This window comes from Filicampus tigris, chromosome 14 (genome assembly GCF_054856515.1).
Source record: "Filicampus tigris isolate MCC_2025a chromosome 14, RoL_Ftig_1.0, whole genome shotgun sequence".
Classification (NCBI taxonomy): domain Eukaryota; kingdom Metazoa; phylum Chordata; class Actinopteri; order Syngnathiformes; family Syngnathidae; genus Filicampus; species Filicampus tigris.
The window spans coordinates 7,393,136-7,417,832 of NC_141230.1; the positions used below are offsets into that span (position 1 = coordinate 7,393,136).

Sequence of the window (24,697 nt, forward strand, 5' to 3'; positions counted from 1 at the left end):
ACTACAGTATCCCCAATTTACATCCATCTTATCTTCTTTTTCTTGTTTTTGTTCATATTTTCCCTTTAACTGTAGGTCCCCATTTCAAACAATAGTATACAACCCTTAAAGTAACACATAATGTGGTGTGCCTTTTCTACATCACTTCACTGTTTGTTTTACCCGTGCATAAGCACATTGCAATAGCGTATAACACATACCACACAACACACAATCCTGTGGTATACTGCCACCTGCGTAGCTAGTAGCTATTGTGTTTATGTAAAATGCGTTTTTTTTCTGATATCCCCGTTGTGTGACTTTCAGCCTGTCCCAAAATTCTAAATAGTTTTTCCGTTTTTCTTCTTGATTTCTTTCAGAGAGCCACTAAACTGCTTTGCATTGTTTTTGCAACAGTAAAAATGAAGTGTGCCAGCCAATGCCTGGGCACATATAGACAAAGAAGTAAACACTATTCTATTCTATTCTATTCTATTCTATTCTATTCTATTCCCGTTCTATTCCCATCAGTGTTTCCAGTCTTTCTCCTCCCTCTTTTCTTTGCACAACTTTCTGCATCTCTTTGTTCTGCGCCCCATCTTTCATCCCATATGGTCAACCTACCTCTTTTCACTATTGCCTTTGCCCATCACCCTTTTCCTTCCTTTCTCATCTTTCACTTATCACCTCCCTTCTTTCTCTTCCATATGCAAGCCCAACCTCGAGCAAGAGAGAGAGAGAGAGAGAGAGAGAGACAGAGAGGTAGGGAGAGAGTCTGCTGAAGAGCTGCTACAGCCCAGTCACTGAGAATAAAGAGTGCAAAGGATAAAAAAGAGGAGAAGTCAAATCTTACTGTCCTCCTCCCAGATGTTCTTTTAACTTGTGAACCTGACCTGGGAATATAACAGAAGAGGACACTACTTTTTTCTGTGCTGGCATGACAATGGAACACAATTTTTTCTTCGACATCTAGAAGAAAACAAGAATAAAGACAAAGACTTAAAGGAAAGTAAAGAGGAATTTGTGTGTGTGTGTGTGTGTGTGTGTGTGTGCGTGTGTGTGCGTGTGTGTGTGTGTGTGTGTGTGTGCGTGTGGTTTCCCAAAGAAGAAAAATCACTTAAAAGTATCAGAATATCTAGTATTAACTATATTTGAATGTATTTTTATACCTACAGACGGGGACAAAAAGAAACGAGAAGGCAAAAAGGATATATATATCTAAGGAGCAAATGGGATGCAGGAATCCCACTTCGGAAAACGAAAGCAAAACTCAGGAAGCTGTATTGAAAGAAAAAGCTCACTTGTGACACTAAAGGACTAGCAACCAAGTCAAAATCCCAAGAAATTCGTTTTAAAATGGATGAATAAAAACACAATAAATATATTTCAAGGGAAAAGGAGAGGCAACTAAAAAGTTGAAAGTGAGAAAAGGCTGACAAAAGACGACAAGTAAAGATAAAGCAACAATAGAAAGTGATCTGAAAAAAGCTCAAGGACATCAGAGCAAAACCAAGAACCAGAAAAAGCTGCCTGGGACAATGAAACATCCTCTCCTCATCTTCATCCTCCACTTGGCAGCGGCGACGTTGATGGCGAAAGGCGTGCCTCAGGTGCAGCTGGGGCGCTGGGTGCGCTCGGGCCTGCAGTCTCTGCAGTGGGACCAGCTGCACCGCTGCCTCCGCGCTTCCTCTCACTCCGAAACGGAGTGCCGGCGGCTCGCCCACCTGCCTCCCTCCGCCGTGGCTGTCTACGCCTCTGAACCGCGCACCGCCGCAGCAGGTGAGAGATCAAAGGTCACACCTTTGATAGTGACTGTCAGACAACAGGAACAGGTGTACTTGCAGTGCCAGTTTGTGTTCACAAATAAGAAAAAAAAATTAAGAAACAAAAAACAATCACAGCGGTTTCTCACAAAACAAATGAGGTAAGAAGACTAGACTGTCATATATTATGCCTGTAGACGAAAAGATGTAGCTGTTGTTCTTTAATGTTGTTTAGCTCGTCACAATAAGAAAGATTGAGACTCCATATAAACATGAATAATACAAATTTGCTTAAACCTGAATCAAGCTTAATCTAAATTAAAATATTTTTATGCTGTATGCAGTATAGGAAAATCCCAGTTACACTACTTCTGTTGTCTAAAATATGAACTTGATTTTCAGTTTTACGCACTTATTTTTATTTATGTAAAGGTGCTCTTATTGTTCACACTTGAGTTCTTACACAATGTTAAAATGTTAAACTTAGTTTTTCTGGGTGATAGACATTTGGCTTTCAGTGTATATATATATATATATATATATATATATATATATATATATATATATATATATATATATATATATATATATATATATATATATATATATATATAGATATAGATATATATAGATATATATAGATAGATAGATATACATACACACACATACAGTGGGTACAGAAAGTATTCCGACCCCTTGAAATTTTTCACTTTGTGTCATTGCAGCCATTTCCAAAAACAAAAAAGGTCATTTTATTTCTCATTAATGTGCACTCAGCACCCCATCTTGACAGAAACAAATCAGAAATGTAGAAATTTGCAAATTTATGAAGAAAGAAAAACTAAAATATTATATGGTCAGAAGTATTCCAACCCTGTGCTCAGCCTTTTGAGCTAGTACAGCAATGAGTCTTCTTGGGAATGATGCAACATGTTTTTCACACCTGGATTTGGGGATCCCCTGCCATTCTACCTTGCGGATCCTCTCCTGTTCTGTCAGGTTGGATGGTGAATGGTGGTGGACAGCGATTTTCAGGTCTCTGCAGGGATCGGGTTTAGGTCAGGGCTCTGGCTGGGCCAGTCAAGAACGGTCACAGAGTTGTTCTGAAGCTACTCCTTTGTTATTTTAGCTATTTGTGCTTCGGGTCATTGTCCTGTTGCAAGGTGAACCTTCAGCCCAGTCTGAGGTCCTGAGCGATCTGGAAGAGGTTTTCCTCAAGGATATGAACCTCGAGTGCTGCAGAAATTGTTTTGTAACCTTGGCCAGATCTGTGCCTTGCCACAATTCTGTTTCTGATTGCCTTGGGCAGGTCCTTCGACCTCATGATTCTCATTTGCTCTGACATGCACTGTGAGATGTAAGGTCTTATAGATGTTCCCAAATCAAGGCCAATCAGTTTAATTAAACACAGCTGGACTCCAACAAAAGAGCCGAACCATCTCAAGGAAGATCAGAAGAAATGGACAGCATGTGAGTTAAATATGAAGGTCGCTGCAAAGGGTCTGAATACTTATGACCATATGATATTTCAGTTTTTTCTTTTTTCATAAAGTTGCAAACATTTCTACATATCTGTCTTTTTCGATGGGGTGCTGAGTGTACATGTTTGAGAATTAAAATGAACTTTTTTTGGCTGCAATGACACAAAAAGTGAAAAAGTCCAAGGGGTCTGAATACTTCTCGTATCCACTGTATATATATATATATATATATATATATATATATATATATATATATATATATATATATATATATATATATATATATATATATATATATATATATATATAACTAGAAAGCTAACATAGTAAAAATTAAGAATATTAGTGCTGACTTTTCTGTTAACCTTGGAACCATGGGCATACCGTTATAATTTTTCAGTTTTTAGCCATCTCAGGGGGCCATCTTGTTACTTGTGTCAACTGAAAATGACCTCACAGACCCTCAGGGCCCCCATAACGACCAATCACGGCTGACCTGTTTTCTGAAGCTGAGCTAAGATTGTTCGTTATCTGCACCCTGAGGGTGTGTGACGTCATTTTCAGTCGACAGCAAGTGAAAAAATGGCCACCCCCTGAGACGGCTAAAAACAGGTGGATTTTTCTGCTTAACTCATATTAAGCTCATACTAGCGGGCCTGCAAAGAACAACTTAAAACTTAAAAAATATATGTTTGGGTTGACTTCAGCTTTAAGTGATTCAATGTCATTCAAATACAGTAGAACACATTTTCATTGAATTGACATAATTATCAAAATCTCATTGCATACAATCATCACTGGTATGTATTCCGTATGTATACCGTATATCACAAACAATTGGCAGCTCGCCATAAGGTCCAGTTTCCTGTGACTCAGTACAGGAAAAGCAGCATAGAAAATGGATGGATAGATGACTGTGATTGATTTAAATTGTGACTCAGGTGCCTCTGACAAAGTGCTGGCCATCCTCCCAGACTCTTACTCATCCAGTGGAATGATTAGCTCCAAATTCCGGAGTGCTTTCAGCATCGGCTCATTGGTGAAAGGGAGGGAGAGCCGACACAGGTACCAACCGCCTTTCCCCGCCTCCATGAGTCACGACGCGGTCCTGGTGCTGGACCCGAGTCCTGGCGAGAACTTTGGACACCCAGTTGCCCTCTTCTACGTGGACCTCAACGTGACAAAGAAGAGATGCTCCCACCTGGATGGCATTTACTTGGGTGAGTCTGGTTGATTTGGTATCGGTTGCATCTTGTTTGTACTAAACACTGCAATTCATGCAATTCAGTAAAGAACAGACCTCCACTAAAGTCAGAACTTGCATAGATACCCAAAATTCCCAAATGTGCAGATTGTACCAGCGTTGGAGGGCACTGGTCAAGGGATGCCAAAGAAGAAAAGTGTAATGAAAAAAAAAAATTTGAATTTACTGTGACATAAAAACGCAAGCCCTCTTCCACCTTCCAGTCTAGGAAAATACCAAAAGAAAGAAAATTACACTCTTGCGCGGACTGAAACTAGGAAGATAGGGCCCAATGTGTTCAACTTTGGAGGTTTCACTGTACAACAGAAATAATGAAAAATGCATAAGCAATAGAAACAGCAGGACCAACACTCCTAATAAAATCACTCTTCAGCTGTCCATACATCAAATGCAGTATTGTGAACGTTAAGTAGTTTTGTCGCAGTAGTATCTGTTTTCCAAAGGTGGCCGAGCCTCCGAGTGTGTTTTATTTAGTGTGTTCGAGTAAGTAATTCTGTCTTTAACTGAAGCAGAAGAGACAGTGAAAGTTGGGCATGTTTGAAAGCACCCTTTTATAGCTCATTGCTTTATGAAAGACATCACGAATGCAGCCTTAAAAAGATATTCATCTAATGTGATTATCGTTGTCGTTTGTACGGTGCACAATGCTGTCCCCACTTATCGTACAGCTAAAGGTAACCAGTTGTTAGTAAGTATTATATCATTGTAAAAGTTGTTTTTCTCTGACAAACATCAAAGATCTCATTCGATTCTGCAGGTAAACATCAGCAGCATTCTGGTCCATTTGAGGCATGCAGGTCAAACTTGCTGACGGGTTGACAGCTTGTAAACTTGTACTTTTTGGTAGTTTGATAACACGTTACAGCTAAAGAGAGATGGCCATCAGGGAGAGTGAAAAAAATGCTTCAAAGCATTAAATAGTCAGGGGGGGAAAGGAAGTGAATATCGTATCCCCACAAACCTAGTAAAAGAAAGTGGTAAAGTGCAAATTGCTGACCCCCCACTGTGAAAAGGGTTGCGACCAGATGTTAAGGTGGCCTGTGTGCCTCACGAAGACACACCAGTCAATTATTTATACACACACACACACACACACACACCCTCACAAGGTTATGCCCCCCGCTGGTTTCTAAGGATAGATTTGGGATAGCATATTTTTAAGATGAGCTCTCTTGAACCCATTTTAAACTGAAGAGGAAAACTGACTCATAAAAGTCTTTGAGGCAAAGAAATCCAAAAAGCAGCATCCCTATCCGCCGTCTTTGAGACATTTGGGTCCAGAGCAATGTTTTCTCCTGGTCTCGAGTGAAATGTACAGTACAGTATGGATGAATCCACTGTCAACGACCAAAACTATTAGTTCATGGAGATGTGTAGTACTTCTGTCTGACTGACTGTCATCTAGGCTAGGCTCCTGTGACCCTGAGCAGAATAAATGGTATGTAGGAAATGGGTGAGTGGATGGTTGGAAGGATGGACCCCTATTACACTCTTTTTCACCAACTGGAATGCATGGGTGGAAAGTCAAGCAACATCTGATGTCACCTCTTGAGTGCACATTGGGCTGAATAAAGAAGAAATGATCTATCACCACTTGAGCCAGAACCTGCATGACCTTGACTGGAAAGTCATTGGTCCTTAGATACAATCTTTCGAAAGCAACTTTTCTCATCATCCCATTATCAATGTTTCAAGATCATTTTGAAAATTCAGTGTGGCAAATGTGTGCTCTATGTCTGCATCTTCAGGAGACGAGTGTTTGACTCAGGCCTTGAAGGGTCGCTGTCAGAATCAGCTGAAGCGTCAGCAGGCCGGGCCCGAGAGGCTTATGGGACACGGGCACAGCTGGCTGGTGGGAGGAGCTCCACGCAGCGGCACCTTTAGCAGTCCGGTTAGTGGACGGCTCTGTGAGGTCCACTTTCTTCCCTTGGTGGTTGGAGTCGGAGACAGCAACCGGACCCAGAGACTCAGATGTGTAGGTCAGTTTCAACGTTGCCGAGGCCGATATGAGGACATGTTGATGTGTCATATTGGAGATATCTCATACGCTTGTTTCTGACAGACCAAACAGAATTTTCCAGGTGTCCTCAATTGGTGCCCATGGGCTCGCCCAGTTTGCCCATCTCAAGTTGTGAGCTGAACAAAAACACGAGACGCTGTCACCAGCAGCCATTGGCCACTCACCTCTCCTGCCGCCTTTACCAGACATGTGACCATGCTGTGCTTATCTCTGGTATGATGCAAACCAATTTACACACTGTTGGCAAATCAGCGAGAACATTTTTGCCTCATTGACATGCGGTTAACGTTTTTGTTTATTTCTTTGCGTCAGGTGGCTGGCGGCAACAGATGACATTCCAGCGACATGTACAGAATCTTCAGAGGTTTTACAGAATGCTGCGTATCAACGGTTTTCACAAAGACCACATCAAGACCTTCTTTGCCAGCAGTGGGCACATTCCAGGTAGGACTTCCAACAGATATTATGCTATTCTAAATTGGACGGCGTCTGTAACTTCTTTGTCCATGTTCTTCCACTGCAGAGGAGCTGGAGGGTGCCTACTCAGCCACGGAGAAGGCGGCGATCCGTAACCATGTGTCATATGTCTGCAGGAAACAACACTGCGCCGACACACTGGTGCTCTACCTGAACTCGCCTACGCGAAACGATGGGACCATCCTCCTGTGGGATGCCAACCTCAATGGCATTGTAAGGTTGAAGGAAATACATAGCCAGATACTGTTGTTGATCAGACTGCACTGAGCACTGAGCAGTAAAGGGATTTTGACCTGTTCAGGTAATTGTTTCTCCTTCCAGGCTGATCTGAAGGAGCGCTACTCAGTCAATGAGCTCTTGACTGACCTGGCTGGCTGTAGGGCAACTCGTGTTTTGTTGTTCGTGGATCAGAGCTACAGCGGCGTTCTGTCCAAAAGGCTGAGAGGCTCCCAGAAACATCTCAATGTAGTTCTAATCCAGAACCAGAAATTGTTGACTCAAAACTACCCGAACCAGAGGGTGAGCATGAGCTGGGAGGACAGCAGCTGGGCTCATATTGGTCCGTCAACCTGCTTGTTGGACTACCTGGAGACGGTATTTTATTCAGACAAGCTTTACACCCTCTCTCAACAAATTCAAATTCAGTCAAGGAAAGATTGTTTGGAACATTTGTTTGTGTTTTTAGATCAGACATTTTCTGCATTGTAAGAGAAATAATATCAATGATGCGCCAGTAACATCATTGGATTAGATCTAAGCGCTCATCTACTACTACTACTACTACTACTTTTAGGGATTTTTTTGATTAGATATAATAATCATTTATGTACTAACCACCTATGGCTTGATGACAGAATTTGCATTCCTACACTCTACACTATTGTAAAGAAAAACTTCAATCACTTTCAAGTCCGCCCACGCAGAATTTTCCTAATAAAAATTGTCCCAAACTGATTGCAGAGTGCTGGCGATTCCCACCTGTTGGGCCAGTGGGCCGGCCTCTTAAACATCACCCTAGCAGGAGCTCCATGCAACGCCACGCCTCCGCTAACGGACAGCGAGATGCGGCGGTGGTACCAGGGATGCCAGAACCTGCCGACCGCACTGTGGCACAGGAAGTACCGAAGGATCAACTAAAAAAGGGAGAGAGACACTAAACGACTGACCAGACAGGGAGCGAGAGTGGAAAAGACATCACATGCACATAAATTACACATAAAATGTTAGAGTTGATCATATGCATGTGTAGATGGACAGTAGCTGCAATTTGTGTGTGTTTCTTGGGTCTGTGCGTGTGGGTATGTATGCATAGTGTGTGTGTGTGTGTGTGTGTTTTTGTACGTGTGTTTTTTCTGCCCTAACACTGAACTCGGACTGCAACCATGGCGATGACAGCTCATCCCAAGGGGGTGTCCTGAACCTGAACGCCATTTGTGTTGATATGTATGTGTGTGGGGGTTCAGCAAAAGGACAGCCACTTGGGTCAGAGAGTGTGTTTGTCTGTGTGTGTGCGAGTCTTCGACATTTCACAACCGATCACTCGACTCCTATTTTAGTCCGTATAAGAGTTTGGTTTTTTAAAATTTATTTGCTTCCTGTTTTTCACCCATTACTCACCACTCATTCAATCTACCATCCACTATTTGAATATATAGTACCGTGTGTGTCCACAAATAGTTTGTAATTTTGAGACAAATGATGGAAGGCCTTTATTTAAAATAAAATAAAATAAAATAAAATAAAATAAAATAAAATAAAATAAGGAACTGGGGATACAGGGGGTAACGTACCTACAACACTGATGTAACCCGAAGTGGATCACATGAGTAATTAATTACAGTTACAACATTTGCATGAAAAACACATGGCTTAAATACAAAATAATCAAGTTAAAATCAATTGTGTAAACAGAGAACAATTCCATACTTTAACTCCTGTGGTTGGCAAGTGCCCTAGTTCATTCACAGGCCGTTGTGACAGTGATATACAAAATGGATGGATGGACTGATTACAGGTATTTGACAATTAATGTTAGGGGCGATAACAAGTAGCACAGTGATCAAGTGGTGAGCATGTCTTTAAGGTTTAAATCAGGATTTTACCCAGGTACTCAGGTGTGCTCTCACATTTCCAATTCCGCATGTTAGGTTACAGAGCTGGGCACTTTACTAAAAATTGAGCATCTGTTATTTGTCATCCGTCTGCAGCGTGGGTCCCCGTCCGTCTCCAACAGTTACCTTTTTTTCCGGGGGAAAAAAACTACCATAGTTCGGTCTGCCTCTATTTTTAAAAGGGGATCTGACAAAACCAGGAGTGCATGAACTACCCTGAAGAGGAAAAAAAATGTAGAGTGGAGTTGAAATATATATTTTTGTGACACCAGTCCTGGAGCTTTTCTGACACATTCTGTCAGTTATTACTTTTTGTTTATTTTCCATAATGGAAAAAGAAACCAGGTTTTTAAGGGATGAGTTTATTTTAAATTGATGAAGCGCACTATGAATGTTTGGGGAAAGGCGTCCAGAGGGACAGCCACTATTTGAGGAAATATGGTATTCTGAATTTTTAGCCTGCAATTGGCTGGCAACCAGTGCAGGGTGCACCAAATCCCTTGGCTAAAAATCAGATGGGATGATGGCTGCAGCTCACCCTACAATGAAAATAGAAATTGAAAACAAGTGGAAGGATGAGATTTTTCCCAGAAAAAAAAGTTCACTCCGGTTTTATCAATCTATTTTTTTTTTCAAGTAGAAAAACCAACAGTGAGAAGACTCACATAAAATCAAATTTTGAATATTTTACATCCCAGAATGATATCAGAGTTTAAATCATAGAGGTGTCTTTCCGTGTCTGGAATAAGGGAAGAAGAGTGAGGGACGCTGAGGACATGGAAGGAGAGGCTGAGATTGGCCTGCAAAGCTCATGATTTAGATATGAAGCACTGAGACTGCCCTCACTGCTACACCGGCTGGCCATGGCTTTTTAATAAGGGCACCGCTCCTGTGTGTGTGTGTGTGTGTGTGTGTGTGTGTGTGTGTGGGTGAATGCTGAATCACTTGAACTGGTGCAGACTCTTTGCTCGGAACTCATCACTGACAACCTTTTAATCGTATTTGTTGTTTACCTGACATGACCTGACCTGACCTCTTGCCGTGTTTTTTCAACCACCAACTAACAACATAGACACATGGACAAAAAGTGATACAGTATGACACATTCCATTTTACGAGAAATGAAAAGAAAATGTTGCTAATACAACTGTACTTTGGGAAGACTTGTGGTGTCTATGAGATTTTTTTTTTTTTTGTTCATCCCAATGCCTGATGGACAAGCTTGTTTTGAGCACTGTCTTGTGCACTGGGAATGGGAATCCCTTATAGCTTATTTAACTGAGTAAGGGGTGTGGCTCGTAATCCTTTTGTCCAGATAGTGTATGTTGTTTTGCGTTGATGTTTGTTTATATCATGTTAAAGATGGAAGCTTAGGAAAAGATTCCCAAATGTGCAGATTGGACCATCCGCCAAGATTGTGTCCAAAAAGTAGCTGTGTGTGCAATTCACGCGTTTGTGTACAGATTATTAAATGGCAGTTAAGCAGAAATGTTTCTCGTGGCATGCAGTATTTCACAGAATCTAGCCAATAAAGATCTTATACAAACCTTTACTGTATGTCTGTGCTCCACTTGTTCAGTGCTTATTCTTTTCATCAATTCGTTTATTAACCATGTAAATTAATGGAATGAGTCCATTTGGATGCTCAGGTTGCTTGCTTCTGATTGGTTATTCACATTTGAGCACTCCATTTTTGACTCGTACTTACTCCAGCAGTATTGATTTTTTATTTCCTTAATAATTGCTCAAGATAAGTCGTTTTCATCAGGCACTAATGATTGCATGCTGGAGTTTATTGGGAACATTTTGTGGATTCTTCAACTGTCCCGAGTGGTCGCAATTCCAACATGGATGCTTCAACAGTCCTGATTGGTCACTCTCATTTGTTTGACTACCAATTGATCCCATTTGAGCTCTCTCAATCTCTCTCTCTTTTGGGCGCTCTCATTCGGGTGCAGTTTGTGGATGTCAGCACTGCCAACTTGTCGCTGTTGAACAATTTTTCCCGTTTGGCCGCTACAATTTGATCCCTCCTATGTGTTTGCTCCTATTTGGTCACTACTGATTGAACGCTCTTCTTTGGGCACTCCCAGCTTGAAGCTCCTGACTGGGTGGCAGTTAATGAGTTGCTAACAAAAAATAAAGCATGAATATAATCTTTGAGCGGAAGGGTGTCCGAAAGTGGTACAGTAAAGATCAGCTGTCAAAAGTTTAAAATGCAAACAAATTGTGCATGGGAACTGGCAGAAACAATAATATAGTACTAACAGGCACTAGCTTGGATACCCTACGAGAAATGGAACACTGGTCCGTTGCCATGCGTCAGTTTCATACCCCAAGAAAAATGTGACATGTTATGTGGCCCGTTGTGTTTTTCTAGCCAGGTCCCTTTGAGATAATGTTCTCACAGCAACGTGCCATCTGTCTCTGTCAAAGTCGCCCTCAGGCCACTCATATAGTTTTACTCCAAACACTAACCTTTGACACCAGCACTCACGGTCCATCCAGGATGTTTTTACCAAAACAAGCCCAGTAACACAACCAGCTCAGCGAATAATGAGTGGCATGACTCTTTGACACAATGGTACCAAACATAGCGGGTCTCGTTAACACACAATATAGAGAGCAGAGAGGTTGCCTAGCTCAGAAAAAAAATCCTTGAACCTACAAATGGATGTTATTTGTGTTGGCACAAACAACTTCAGTTTTAAACCGAACTAAATATGTATGGTTAGGTATGATTACTGTAGTTTTTCAAAGTCCTCTAAAAGATGGCTGGGCAATTAATTTTGCAGTGATGACTTATCATACACCCAATATGTACAGTATATGAAGCTGTAGATTTGCATACAGTATTAACGGCCCAAAATACTCTTTGCCTTCTTCCCTCCAAATAAGAATGTTGCTAAAATTAGGACCACTGTTTTCATTTCCGTTTCAGAAAGATACTTGTTAGAAGGGTTTGAAAAATGTTATTAATAAAACAAGGAATAAATCAAATAAATACACGTATAGCGAAAATGTTGACAACTTGTAGCCTTCGCTTGCTACCTCGCTTGTACTAGCGTCCACACGTGTGAACGTAAAATAAAAGCACCTTTCAAAATAAAAGTGCCGCATATTTTACACGGTTACCGTGACGCCCTGTCAGAGACTGTGGGTGGGCTGGATGTGGCCCGTGTGGGTTTTCTCCAGGTACTCCGGTTTCCTCCCACATTCCAAAAACATGCATGGTAAGTTGATTGGACTCTCTAAATTGCCCCTAGGTGTGATTGTGATTACGTATGTTTGTCTTTGTATGCCCTGCGATTGGCTGGCAACCAATTCAGGGTGTCCCCTGCCTACTGCCCAAAGACAGCTGGGATAGGCTCCAGCACGCCCCGCGACCCTTGTGAGGATAAGCGGTATCGATAATGGATGGATGGATCTTAAAATGGTCATGCAGACTTGAAGCGACTTTACTATGAATTAATCAAAACACAAGTCTGCTACTGTCTGGGCTGCCAGACGGAGTGAAGGAGAGGGGGAAGTTTTGAAATGGATGATGCAAAGAACTAGAGAATGGGGTACGCAAACAGGAGGCACTTTTTGCTTTTTTGCTGAATTTTTCCATTCATCCATGCATTGTCTATACCGCCTATCCTCACAAGGGTCGCTGGGAGTGCAGGAGCCTATCCCAGCTGTCTTCGGGCAGTAGGCGGGGGACACCCTGAATTGGTTGCCAGCCAATCGCAGGGCACACACACAAAGACAAACAACCACTCACACTCACAATCACACCAAGGGCAATTTAGTGTCCAATCGACCTACCAAGCATGTTTTTGGAATGTGGGAGGAAACCGGAGTACCCGGAGAAAACCCACGCAGGCACGGGGAGAATATGCAAACTCCAAACAGGGAGGCCGAAGCCGGGATCGAACCCACGACCTCTGAACTGTGAGGCGGATGTGCTAACCAGTCGACCACCGTGCTGCCCGCTGAATTTTTCATTTTATTTTATTTAGTTTTTATATTTTACATCTTTTCTCAGTGTGTTGACAGTGATCTTTAGCCATGATTAACAGGATTTAGGGGTAGGCGGTCTTTGGGGAAGGCTGCTAAGGTCAGCTTGAGGATGGGATGAACATTTACTTCCCGTCTATGTGCGATCATAGGGTGGTGTGTGGCAATGGCGGCTGGTGTATTCTGACACCGGAGGTGAAATGGTCTTGTTTTATGTTTACATCACATGAACACACGCTTATATCGACTGCGACTAATTAGTCACACACAGAGGACCAATTATGTTTTGCAGGAATATTAAGATATTACAGGGGACATTTAATTAACATGGATGCTTACTAGTACCAGTAATAGAACTTAAAAACACTTTTAGGTCTCCTTTACATGACCTTTGTACGATACAGTATATTTTGAACTATACTGTACGATTACGATACTTTAGTTGAACTTATAAGAAGATTGATCAGACTCCATTGATCGAACTTGGTTTTGAAGTTCCTGATTATTAACATCAACTTTACGTGGTCAGTAAAAGGACTTTTGTGTGTGACCTCTGCGTGTGAGACAGGAAGTCTTCCTACTCATCTCAAATATCAAAGGACTGTACGCCTCAGCAGTTCAAGTGGCTCTTCATCTGTGCGTGCGTGTGCGTGTGTGTGTGTGAGAGAGAGAGCCTCTGGGCCTGAAAAAGACACCAGCAGATTTACACATGCAAAAACAAACACAGAGATTTTGATCTATAGATTAATCAGCAAAAAGGGTCAGTCATGCGTATTTCACACACACACAGTTTTTCACATGCCATGTGCACAAAGTCACACGAAAAATGACCTGCAGCCACTGGAAAATAATACAATTTTATATATATATATATATATATATATATATATATATATATATATATATATATATATATATATATATATATATATATATATATATATATATATCGAGAGGGTGAGAGAGAGAGAGAGAGAGAGAGAGAAAGCAGGTGAACTGTGATTGATTGTTACCTGACCAACTGTGATGTCATTTTAAGGCGACAGCAAGTGACAAAATGGCCGCCCTCTGAGATACCTCAAACGCAATTGTCATCAAAATGCTGTATTTAAACTAGTGTGGGCGCATACAACATATTATTGTAAAGAAAATTTTGCTTTTGACTTCCTCTTGAATCAGTTTTTTGGAGACATTCAGGGATCTTTGTAAAACTCAGGTCCCCAGCTCTAGATAAAACTTTCAGCAAGCTGAAGACTTGGTTGTGTGAGTGCGTGTGTCTGCGTGTGTGCGTGCATTTGTTGATCTGTGTGTCATCAAGGAATTAAAAGTGCCACGATCCACAGATGCTAAAACTAAGTGTGGGACAGAAAAATTTGTGACCCGGGCAACATGCATTATGTAGAATATATGGACTGGGCCATGCAACATTCATGTATATGCAGTATATACTGTGTGTATGTGTGTGTGTGCGTACATGTGTGCATGAAATAAAACGTTTCTCGACACAACATTCAGCCACTACAACATTAGGAACTCCTGCACATACTAGCACTGTATCAAAAATGTATTTGTATAATTAAAGGCCTTCTATCCAATAAAGGCCTCCGCAGTTCATGAATAAACACCATAATAGATAAAATACTGTAATATTATAGAAAATGTTGTCTACTGTCATAGTGATGGACATGGACACTGAAACCCCGAACTCCTTCCCTCGTGCATCATGACATAAAGTGCGCGAGAATGACAATTAAGAAAATGACAATTATGTCGTTGATTAGTGAGAACAAAAGGATTACCTGAAAAATCGCAAAATACCCCAAAGCCAATTATCTGGCCTGGCACCTGGTCCTGGTCCAAGCATATATCAGGGGGGGACCAGTGACCCCTCTGCCCCCCCTCTAGCTCCACCAGTTTAACCTAGCTAGTTTAGCTTCACAGTTAATACAGCTAGCTTACCTGCGCCTGACAGATGAAGGTAAACATCATAGATGTTGTGTCTCTTACCTTCAAGTTGCAAACCTTGCAAGTGTTTTTCCTGACTTCATCAAAAAGATAATCCTCCAATCCAAATGTATTTATTTTTGGCGCTTACTCCGTGATAACTTGTTCAACGAAGCAGTCTCAGCCCTTGTCTCATAGCATAGCCTACTGGTTGCCGGGTTACCAGGTCTACAGAGTTCACAACCCGAAAAAGTAGCTTTTGTTTCACAACAAAAGGCACACTACTGTATATCAAAAGTTGACAGAGAATGACTTGATGAGTCATGGAGTTCAAGTCAAAGTCAAGGCTGGTCTTTCAGACGTTTTTGGCAAGCAAGTCACAAGTCACAAAATTTGTTGATTCGACCAAAAAAATTAAAGACTTTGAAAAAACACACTATTTTGTAATAGGGCAGTTTTTTTTTTTTTTTTTTTTACAAATCACCAATACAAAAAAACCAAAAAAAAACGAGGTAAACATAACTCTAGGCTGGAATGGATTATCTATCTCAATAAATTTCATTGGGAAACATTGTTCCGGTGGGCTTTTTTTTTTTTAGTTTGTGATCATAATTACAGAATACATTACAGTACTTCCAGACTGGGTTTCCAGCGGATATTTAAAAAGTACAGTAGACACACAACAGCTGACAGACATAACTCTTAATAATTCCATCAACACCTACTGTGTAAAATATCATAGGGGACAGTGGTGACATCGCTTGGCAAAGGCCTTCCTGTTCTCAAGAAAAATGAATGACAGTAATATGGTACAAAGCCGATGGGATAAAAGCAAGACAACATTTGTGTTGGACAGAAAGATGGATTATTTATAGTCGACAAAAGAGACATAGGCAGAGATTAGATGAAAATATGACAGCTCGACACAAAGGGAACAGATGTCTGGTTGCTCAGCAGGAGGATGTATTCCGTAGAGCCACCATGTACCAATGTTGACATTTAATCCTAGTTAGCTCAAGCATCAACACTGTATAAAATGAGTATGGTTCTTGCTCTGGCATTGAACAATAACATAACTCCTGAAATTTTGGGGAATTCGTCACCATCTCAAAGACAAAGGGTTCTATTTTCGTGCCCAGCGCAAGTCTAGCGCAAAGCGCGGTCTAACATGGGCGCACGGTCAGTGTTAATTTCTCAAAGTTTACGTCATTTATTTCATCATGAATTTGCTTTCAGACGAAACCGAAACAAAAACTAAAATAGAAGTCATTCAATGATATGACAACGGTAACTAAATTCAATGACAATCTCGTCAACAAATAGACGAACTGAAAAAACACAGTCCAATCAGAAGAAGGAATCAGATGAGAAAAGAACCTCTCAGAAAATGGAGCAGACGGGAATCTGGACTAAGTGAGAAGAGAAACAATCAGAGGCCGACTTGAGCGGTGAACGGAAGTCAGTCACCATGCAGCGTCAACCACGCTCTCAGCAAGAAAGCAGTTGTTAGAAGAGAATGGTTTCATGGTGAAAGTGCAAGATAATGTCCCCACTCCACAGTTGGAAAAAAGTGACAAGGATGAAGAAAAAAAGACAAATGGCCCTTTTCTGGCAGACTGGCGCCCGTGCACCGGTCTGATGTAACTTCATTTTCATGCCAGCGCAAGTCGAGACTAGCATGTTTGGGGCCATGTTAGGACTCTCTGGGCGTTCCAGCGCACGGAGTTGCCTCGTCCCCGACTCATCCATAGCACCCCTGTCACTTTTGGGGTGGGAGGGACGATCGCATCACTGACGCACGGACCAAAGCTTTAATGCATTTTAGTGCAAAGACTATAATAAGATTAAATAAGATTTCTTGTTAAAATTAACACCGCTCATGGGTGGAGTTTTCTTTCTTTTTGTATTTTCACAGATGTGCACAGTTGGAAACTGCACCGATGCAGATGTGAACACAGCCGTCTCGCTTTCGGGCAAATACCATTATTCAGTACAGGAGATGTGCACGGTCTGCATGGCGGAAGCAGAAAGTGACTCACTGGAGTCCATGCAGAAGATTGAAGCGTGAAAAGAACATTTTTACTGCAAGCAGACCTCCACTTGCTGATCATGAAAAGTTGGCCAGGGTGATCACAAGTCACCGCTGTGGAATGGGTACTTGAAGACCGTCTTCCACCCTGATTGTTTGTGTGTGACCCACCCGCCATAGCATGCGGTGTGATTTTAATAATATAATAAAGATGTCATGTGTGTCTGCTCAGTGCTCAGGGCCCAGGTAACGACCAATCACGGCTGACCTGTTTTCTGATGCTGAGCCGTGATTGGTCATTACCTGAGCCCCGAGTAATTTAATGTCATTTTCAGTCAAAAGAAGTGACAAAATGGCCGCCCCCTGAGATGGCTAAAAAGGGGTGGATTTTGTTCCTTAACTCATATTCCACAAACGCAATACAGTATTAATCAGAATGGAGTGTTTCAATTAGTGAGCAATGAAAAAAATATGTTTGGGTTGATTTCCCCTTTAAATACAATTTCCAGACAAATTCAACAACTACCCCCAAGTGACCACCTCACAGGGAACACACTGATCAAGAACATACAGTATATTGAAACTCCGCACTTAAAATGTATAACTGAAAAGACCTTTTTTAATAAATGTAAAATGTCTTCATCAATAACAACCACTCAATTAAGTAATCCATCCTAATTATTCACTGCAATGGCACAGAAAATATTCCACATTGATGTTTGATTCCATCGAATCATTTTAGCTCATTGGTTGTTTTTTGTCCATGTAAGCCTCCACTTTGGCGAAAGGGCTGTCATCATAACATCATGTCATTCATGAGGCCTATTTAATGGTTAATCCTTCAATGGCAGCACCAGATGGACTCTTGTCTTTGGATCAAGGCTCCATCCATTTCTGATATTGGATTGAGGGAACGTTTTGTCTGTGCCTGCCAGCTGTCTGTTGATAAAATCCAGCCCCATGTACAGTCTTCAGTCCTAAACCTACGATTTAGAAAGGTCGCACATACATAAAGGAAAGGTGTGATCTTGTATCTGTCGTACCTTGAAAGTCTTATTCCATATAAAATAGTAGTGGGCGGATCAATTCAACTATTAACAATATTAATCAATACCATTGTAATGAGATTATCTTTTTATTTGTATTCTCGCCATTTTTTTTTTTTGAACCCACAAAAGAAGTGCATTCCAGGGGGGATTTTGTTTTATTAGAGCTCAAGAAAAAAAGTCATCTGAAAATTATTATTACTTGCTAGGAGTATCATCCCTGATTACTGCCCCCTAGAAAGTAAGGGGAGCAAAAAAAATGGCAGTTCCATGAACAAAAATTTTGTACATGTGGTCATAATAACAGAAAGCACAAGGAATCTCTCAAGAAACCGCAAATTACAAAACGTAATAATATTGGTGGTATGAAACATTATCTTTTTTGCTAGTCATTAAAACTTGCAGAATTAAATTGCATTGATATATCTCTATGTTAGTTCATGAAAAAAAAACAGAGATGGAAGTCAACACGACTTCTGAAAAGATTGTTCTTCCCTTACCCAAATAAAAAGCCTTGAATTGCATCGTGTTATGTTTTGGGACACCCTGCAAATGTGTTTTCATTTTTTTTTTTTTACATACGCTTAGTGTACACATGGATCTCATATATTTTATTGTAGTTTAAGTATAGTACAAAAAATATCCAACAACATAACCTGAATGGATGGAGCACAGAGCCGCAGAGGTCTGCAGTCTCTGTGGGGGAGACATATTTCTACCTGTGACCGAGGTTTTCTATGAAATATTGAGTTTGGCCATCCAAAGATAGCCTCACTGTCATGCAAGCGCAGCGGCAACTGACAGCATCTTAAAGTGACATTCGGCCTTTTAGAAAATGCATAAACTCCCTCTTTGCATTCAACATCCTATTTTCTGATAGATGTTGAAATAGAACAGAGCCTCATTAAAATCTTGACACGCCGCTAAACAAAGGAGAAATATAAAACAAAATCTCTTGGGGCTGGGGGCTAGTGGAAGTTGGACAAAGTTGGAATAGAAACGCAAACGGTAGCCCGTTTAAAATGATAGGCGGACTGGCCTATGGGCAATTACTGTTTGTTCCGGACGGACAAAAAGATGGATAGATGGACGCCGGAAGGGTACCTCAACTGCAGACGGAAGGCGATAAACGGACCGGGAAATTTTAGTATAATGCCCAGCTCTGTATATACTGTATATATATATATGCAAATCCACCAGTCTGTCACTAATTGTCTTTGCACATTGCTAGATTGAAAACTCAGGAAAAGAGCAAGGTAAGAAACATTTCTGCTATTTGTGTGTGTGCGTGCGTGTGCTTGTGTGCGGCGATGGGAAAAATCCTCCCCAAAGGCTGACAAATTCACTGGCCCTTGATATGGTAAACAGCCACATGAATGTCGACAAAAGCGCCGAAAGCACCTTAAAGACGCAGCAGGCTTGGGAAGTGGCAGTATGTCAGGTCTGCGCGTGCGTGTGCGTGTGCGTGTGCATGGAGCCGGCCACATTCAATGCAATAGAGTGGCACTAGTCAAGTTCCCCAAAAGTTGAAAGTCGAACAATGTGCAGTTCAAGCATTTTCTGGAAAAAAAAAAATATGCCTCAAAAAAGTAAAGACCCCGGAAAGGGAAAATTCTTGTACATTTATTACACCACAGACAGGGTTCCCAAGTATTTTGGATGCCCCCCCCAAATTAATAATAAAGACAATTAAGATTATAGTACATTCAACTTTGATTAAACTAAATCCAAAAATAAACATTTCTCTCTTCTCGGGTATCAAGCATTCTCTTAATGTAGAAGAATGAGTAAAATTATGAAAAATGGACCGTGTCAAAAGAAAGTAAAATAAACACTTTTAGTATCATTTTTTTTTTTTATTTTCCACTTTTATGTTACCTTAATTCCTCCCAAAAATGTTGCTTTGCTTCACTAGTATGTCAAATTTAAAAGTACCAAATTGTTCAACAAAATCAAAATGTGGTACGCAAAAAAAAAAAAAAAATTAAAGATTGAAGAAAGTGTTGTTTTTTTTTAAGCAATGTAACAACTCAGTATATTGTAATAAAATGGGTTATGGATGTTTTATTGTTATGTGTTACCGTGGGTGGAGGGATTGCTACAAACATGTTATGTTAAGTAATACTATGTTAAGCAAAACTAAAATAAAACTTGCCTACCCCTGGTTGTTACTGCAACGACACTTAATCTTGCCAAAGTCAGATCAGAGAATCAATCGAAGACACGCCGAGTTGTTGTCATGTCACCATCACTTCCCTGTGACCTTTCACTTCTCGTCTTCATGAGTCTGTGTTGTCATTCCTCCTTGCCTTTATCACCGTCTGCTCTTTCTGCACGCAGCTTGTCTTTACACACACACACACGCATACACACACTCCGGTCATACTGTGAATAAATCATAGTAAAAGGTTCCTGAATAATGCATCGAGTCCAGACGCCAGATGTGTGTGTCTGTGTGTTTGTGTGCCTTTGAGATGTATGGTCTCAAGAAAAAGAAAACATTATCTTTATAACACACACAGACACACACCTGTTCCAGGATAACAAACAAGAAGGAAAGATCGGTTTCAATGAATATTAAACCGTTTTTTGTTTTTTTGTTTTTTTTAAATCAAGGAGAGTGCTGTTTTCATTTCCGACTTATTGTGTATGCTTCAGGTGTTTGAGTCCAAAACATTGTAAAATTGTGGATGAAGAGGCGGTCAACATGAACTGCGGCTTTTTTCGTATCACAGCACATCTTAGCAATAGCATGCAAATATATCCCTCTAGTGGCTCTGAGAAGTATAGGTCATAGCATCATTGTATGTGTACTTTGACGCAATGCTAAGGCAATCTTTTCTCTTTTGCGCATTATTTCGCATGGGATCTTATCGACAAAAAGTTCAAGGCAGTATTCTCCTGCTGTTAAAGGGTCACTGCAACATTAGTTGCCAAGCTGCCTCAAGACTGTGTGAAAGCAATGAACAATAAACATTAGATTTTGCAAAGGCAAATTTATAAAAAGTAAATGGCGAATGTGTGGGGGGAAAATGTATTTCATGTTTCACGTTTTGGGTTGAGAACAATAATTGCACACGTGTGCCAAACATTTGGCACACTTCTTTCTTAAATTGCTGAATTTTCTTTGACTGAGTTTTAATTCAAATTGTTGTGGTGCTGCTATTAATAACTGTGAAAAAGGTCCATTGAAATAATGTAGTAAGTACATTATTAAATACAGTACTATAGCTATAGTGTATCCCCGCACTCTCGTGGTTCACATATTCGGAGATTATTTTTTCAATATTGAAAAAAATATATATATTTAAAATATTTGAGGGTGAAACCCCCATTTTTTGGGGAAAACGCTTATTGGCTGAATGTCCCTGTATACATCATTCAAGAATTTTTCGGGGGTATTTTTTTTTCACTCAATGTGTTATGACTGGTTGTTCCGTGATGTATCAGTTGCTATGCAGCTGCTATCGTGCTTTATTATATCATATAGGCCTAATCTTCTTACAGTTTAGATTAGCTTGAGCTAGTTCCTCAGTGAGACGTTGGTCAAACCTTCTTCGAGTGAGGGTGCACGCTTTAGCCCAGTCAGAATTCCTCCAGTTCAACAATCGCAAACAGTGGGGGTCCATTGTTGTGTTGTTCAAGTGGCAAGTTAGCATGTACATTTCTAGTGTAGCATGAGAGATGCACCACGTTTTACTTAAAAGGGAAGTCAACCCAACATATATTTTCAAGAATATGTTCTATGCACTCGTTGAAACAAGGCATTCTGATAAATATAGTATTTGTGGAATAGGAGTTAATCCACCTGTTTTTAGACATATCCTGGGGCGGCCATTTTGTCACTTCATCACAGTTGCTCATGGCTCAGTGACCAATCACGGCTGACCTGTTTTCTGAAGCTGAGCCATGACTGGTCATTACCTGAGCCCTGAGAAGTTGTGATGTCATTTTCAGTCGACAGAAGTGACAAAATGGCCGCCCCCTGAGATGGCTAAAAAGGGCTAGATTTTGCTGCTTAACTCATATTCCACAAACGCAATATTAATCAGAATGCCGTGTTTCAACTCGTGGGCCTGCTGGGAAAATATTCTTGAAAAAATATGTTTGGGTTGATTTCAGCTTTAATGCTTACTTGGGCATTTATTGAGCAATTGTTTTACAATATAAATGCTCTTTTAGTGTTGTGACCTCACTAAAAATATACAAAGAAAAGATTTACCTTAAACGGCTTCACAGTCATTATTGTTATTTTGTATATCTATGCAGATGAAGCAAAATTAAAAATGACTGCTGCAGTACATATTACAAATACTGTATTACATTATGCATTACTAACATTAACAATGATGTAAATTTATGGGTGATGTATGGTTTGACCAATAATAAGTGCTGGTTTTTAAGATAGTGGTTAGCGTGAGCTGTTTAGCCAACGTCAGCTGGCTAGCTACTATTGTATAGACTACTCCTTAGTGCAAAAAAACACAAACGTGTCTTGTGAATAAGCTGTAACACTCTTCAAAGTATGTACACGGCACGGCTAGGTTCGTAAGGAGCCGAGAGTTGAAGCAATATCGGACTGACACAAGTTTAACGTTGCAAAAATGTGAACTTTTAGTTTTACAAAATACAGTATGCAAACAATTTATAACATGTGCGCAACTCGTAAGGGCCCAATAAGTGCTAAAATGGAAAAAAAATCTCCTTTTCAAAATTGTTCCTTATGGAAGTTGTTCTTTGATGATCCAAGATTTGGTCAAGTTAAAGGTCAAGGGGAGAAGTCAAAAGTCATGGAAAATTTCCAGGAAGGGGCCCTTGTTGGTCTTGGTCAACAAGATTGGCACAATCGTACCATAAGATCAGCTGCTCATGAGTTTTTACTGGGGAGAAATCAGAAGCCATTGCTCGATCGTACTAGCGATGTGAAGCTATATTGAGTACTTAATAATAAAATAAGGATTAGTAAATTGTTAGTTAACCCCCTTTTAGGTGGGTTACAAAACCCATTGAAAACATTACATTTTTATTTAGAATGTGCGATATCTGTATGGTACCATTACTTTCATTTTAGCAAGCTTGATATTTTAGGCTGTTTTTCTGGCATATTAGAATGTTACGGTTCGTTGAAAGACCAACAATTAACTCAAATTTCAGGGTGTCTCAAGGTATACATATATAAAAAAAAAAGAAACAAGTTGTTTTATTGGAAGACATTTAAAACAATGAACTACTTAAAGTTACATTTTAATTTAATTGATTGCTGTGTCCAGAAGGGCATTCGGCTTAACAACTGTGCAAAACATTTCATGCAGTAACTTGCTGTGGCAACCCCTGATTGGAAGGGACTAAGCCGAAAGTCAAAACAAACAAACAACGATTTTGAAAAAAGAATACAGTGATATTTAACAATGAATGCCAACATTTCATTAATGCTGTTTTTGAAGACTGATTACTCAAGGTTAGCTGGTGAGCTAGCAAGGTTTCACCTTTCCGTTAGAAATGTCTGAAAATACGTTTCCTATAAATAATTACGGTCATCACTGAAAACAATGTAGTATGATGATGATTGAGGTGGTAAAGTAATTTAAGGTAACTGTGCTGGCGATTAAAAGAAAAGAAGGTAAAAACTGAAACGAAATGGCATCGTGGTAGAACATTTTAAGTATTCTTGAAAATGTGGCCTATGAATCGGGATCAGAAGGCAATGACGCACAGTCACACACACACATTCTAATTCATTCCTGTCAAAGAGGTTCAACTGGAATTAAATGAATAAATAGATAAAGAGAGGAGGAGGAGCAGGAATAGGAAAAAAAAAGTTGAAGAAAGATTTGAATTTGCGTGCCTCTTTAACGTTCTTCTGCAGGGGGTATTTTCAACTCATTGGCACGTTGGGCTACCAAGGAGGGGGTCAGGGCCTGAGGGACAAAACGTCCGTTGTAGCGGTGTGTTCACGCCAGCAAAAGGCATCTAATGCTGCCTAAGCATGAGTGGCAGCAGCGGCGACCTTCCAAAAAATGCTCCGACTTCCAGTCCTTGCCACACAAAGCGGACCGCCGCCTCCGCCTTCTCGTCATACTGGCTAACGCTTTCAAGTCTCTCCAAAAGCCAAACGCACGCCTTTCTGAAAAGACAAAATGGATGCTGACTTTGATGGAAATTGAGGCCTGTGCCAACCAGTTTGCTATAGAACAACGGAAAACCTTCACAATGATGACAACCTTTCCAACTTGGATTTTACTTCAAACACGACCATTTTCACTTGTTTTATACATTTTATGTTCTGGAGGCAGGACAGTTCTTATACAGTTTGATGAGAGGTTCAGGTTCCTGCCCCCAGCAAGTTTGAAATTAACAACCACACATCTTTTACTTGCCCATGTCTGAAAATGATTCTGTGATTCTTACTTAACATAATACCTGGCTCCACACTCTGCTCCTCCACACATGATCTGATCAGCTAGGCTGGGGCCAAGATCCAGAGCCACTTTCAAGAAACAACCGCCCGAATGCTCTGTCTGAAATCCTTATAAAGAGACAGTCACACTGAAGCACCTATACAGTAGGCTAACAAGCTAACA

The 24,697-nt window shown here is 40.6% G+C and overlaps 1 protein-coding gene across 1 annotated transcript; it reads left to right on the top strand.

Annotated features, from left to right (window-relative positions):
• Positions 1 to 732: 732 nt before the first annotated feature.
• Positions 733 to 8,746, top strand: LOC147136179 (uncharacterized). Its single transcript, XM_086052577.1, has 8 exons — positions 733 to 1,758; positions 4,165 to 4,443; positions 6,236 to 6,466; positions 6,550 to 6,720; positions 6,820 to 6,951; positions 7,031 to 7,197; positions 7,306 to 7,578; positions 7,945 to 8,746. The coding sequence occupies exons 1-8, from the start codon at positions 1,518 to 1,520 to the stop codon at positions 8,119 to 8,121; spliced, it is 1,671 nt and encodes a 556-aa protein (XP_085908703.1). The 5' UTR covers positions 733 to 1,517; the 3' UTR covers positions 8,122 to 8,746.
• Positions 8,747 to 24,697: the final 15,951 nt, after the last annotated feature.

Excerpts from the sequence above, each read along its gene's own strand:
- LOC147136179 (XM_086052577.1), top strand. The coding sequence starts at position 1,518 with ATGAAACATCCTCTCCTCATCTTCATCCTCCACTTGGCAGCGGCGACG. Across the intron at positions 6,721-6,819 it reads CCATGCTGTGCTTATCTCTG|GTGGCTGGCGGCAACAGATG; the intron begins GTATGATGCAAA and ends TCTTTGCGTCAG. Across the intron at positions 7,579-7,944 it reads TGTTGGACTACCTGGAGACG|AGTGCTGGCGATTCCCACCT; the intron begins GTATTTTATTCA and ends AACTGATTGCAG.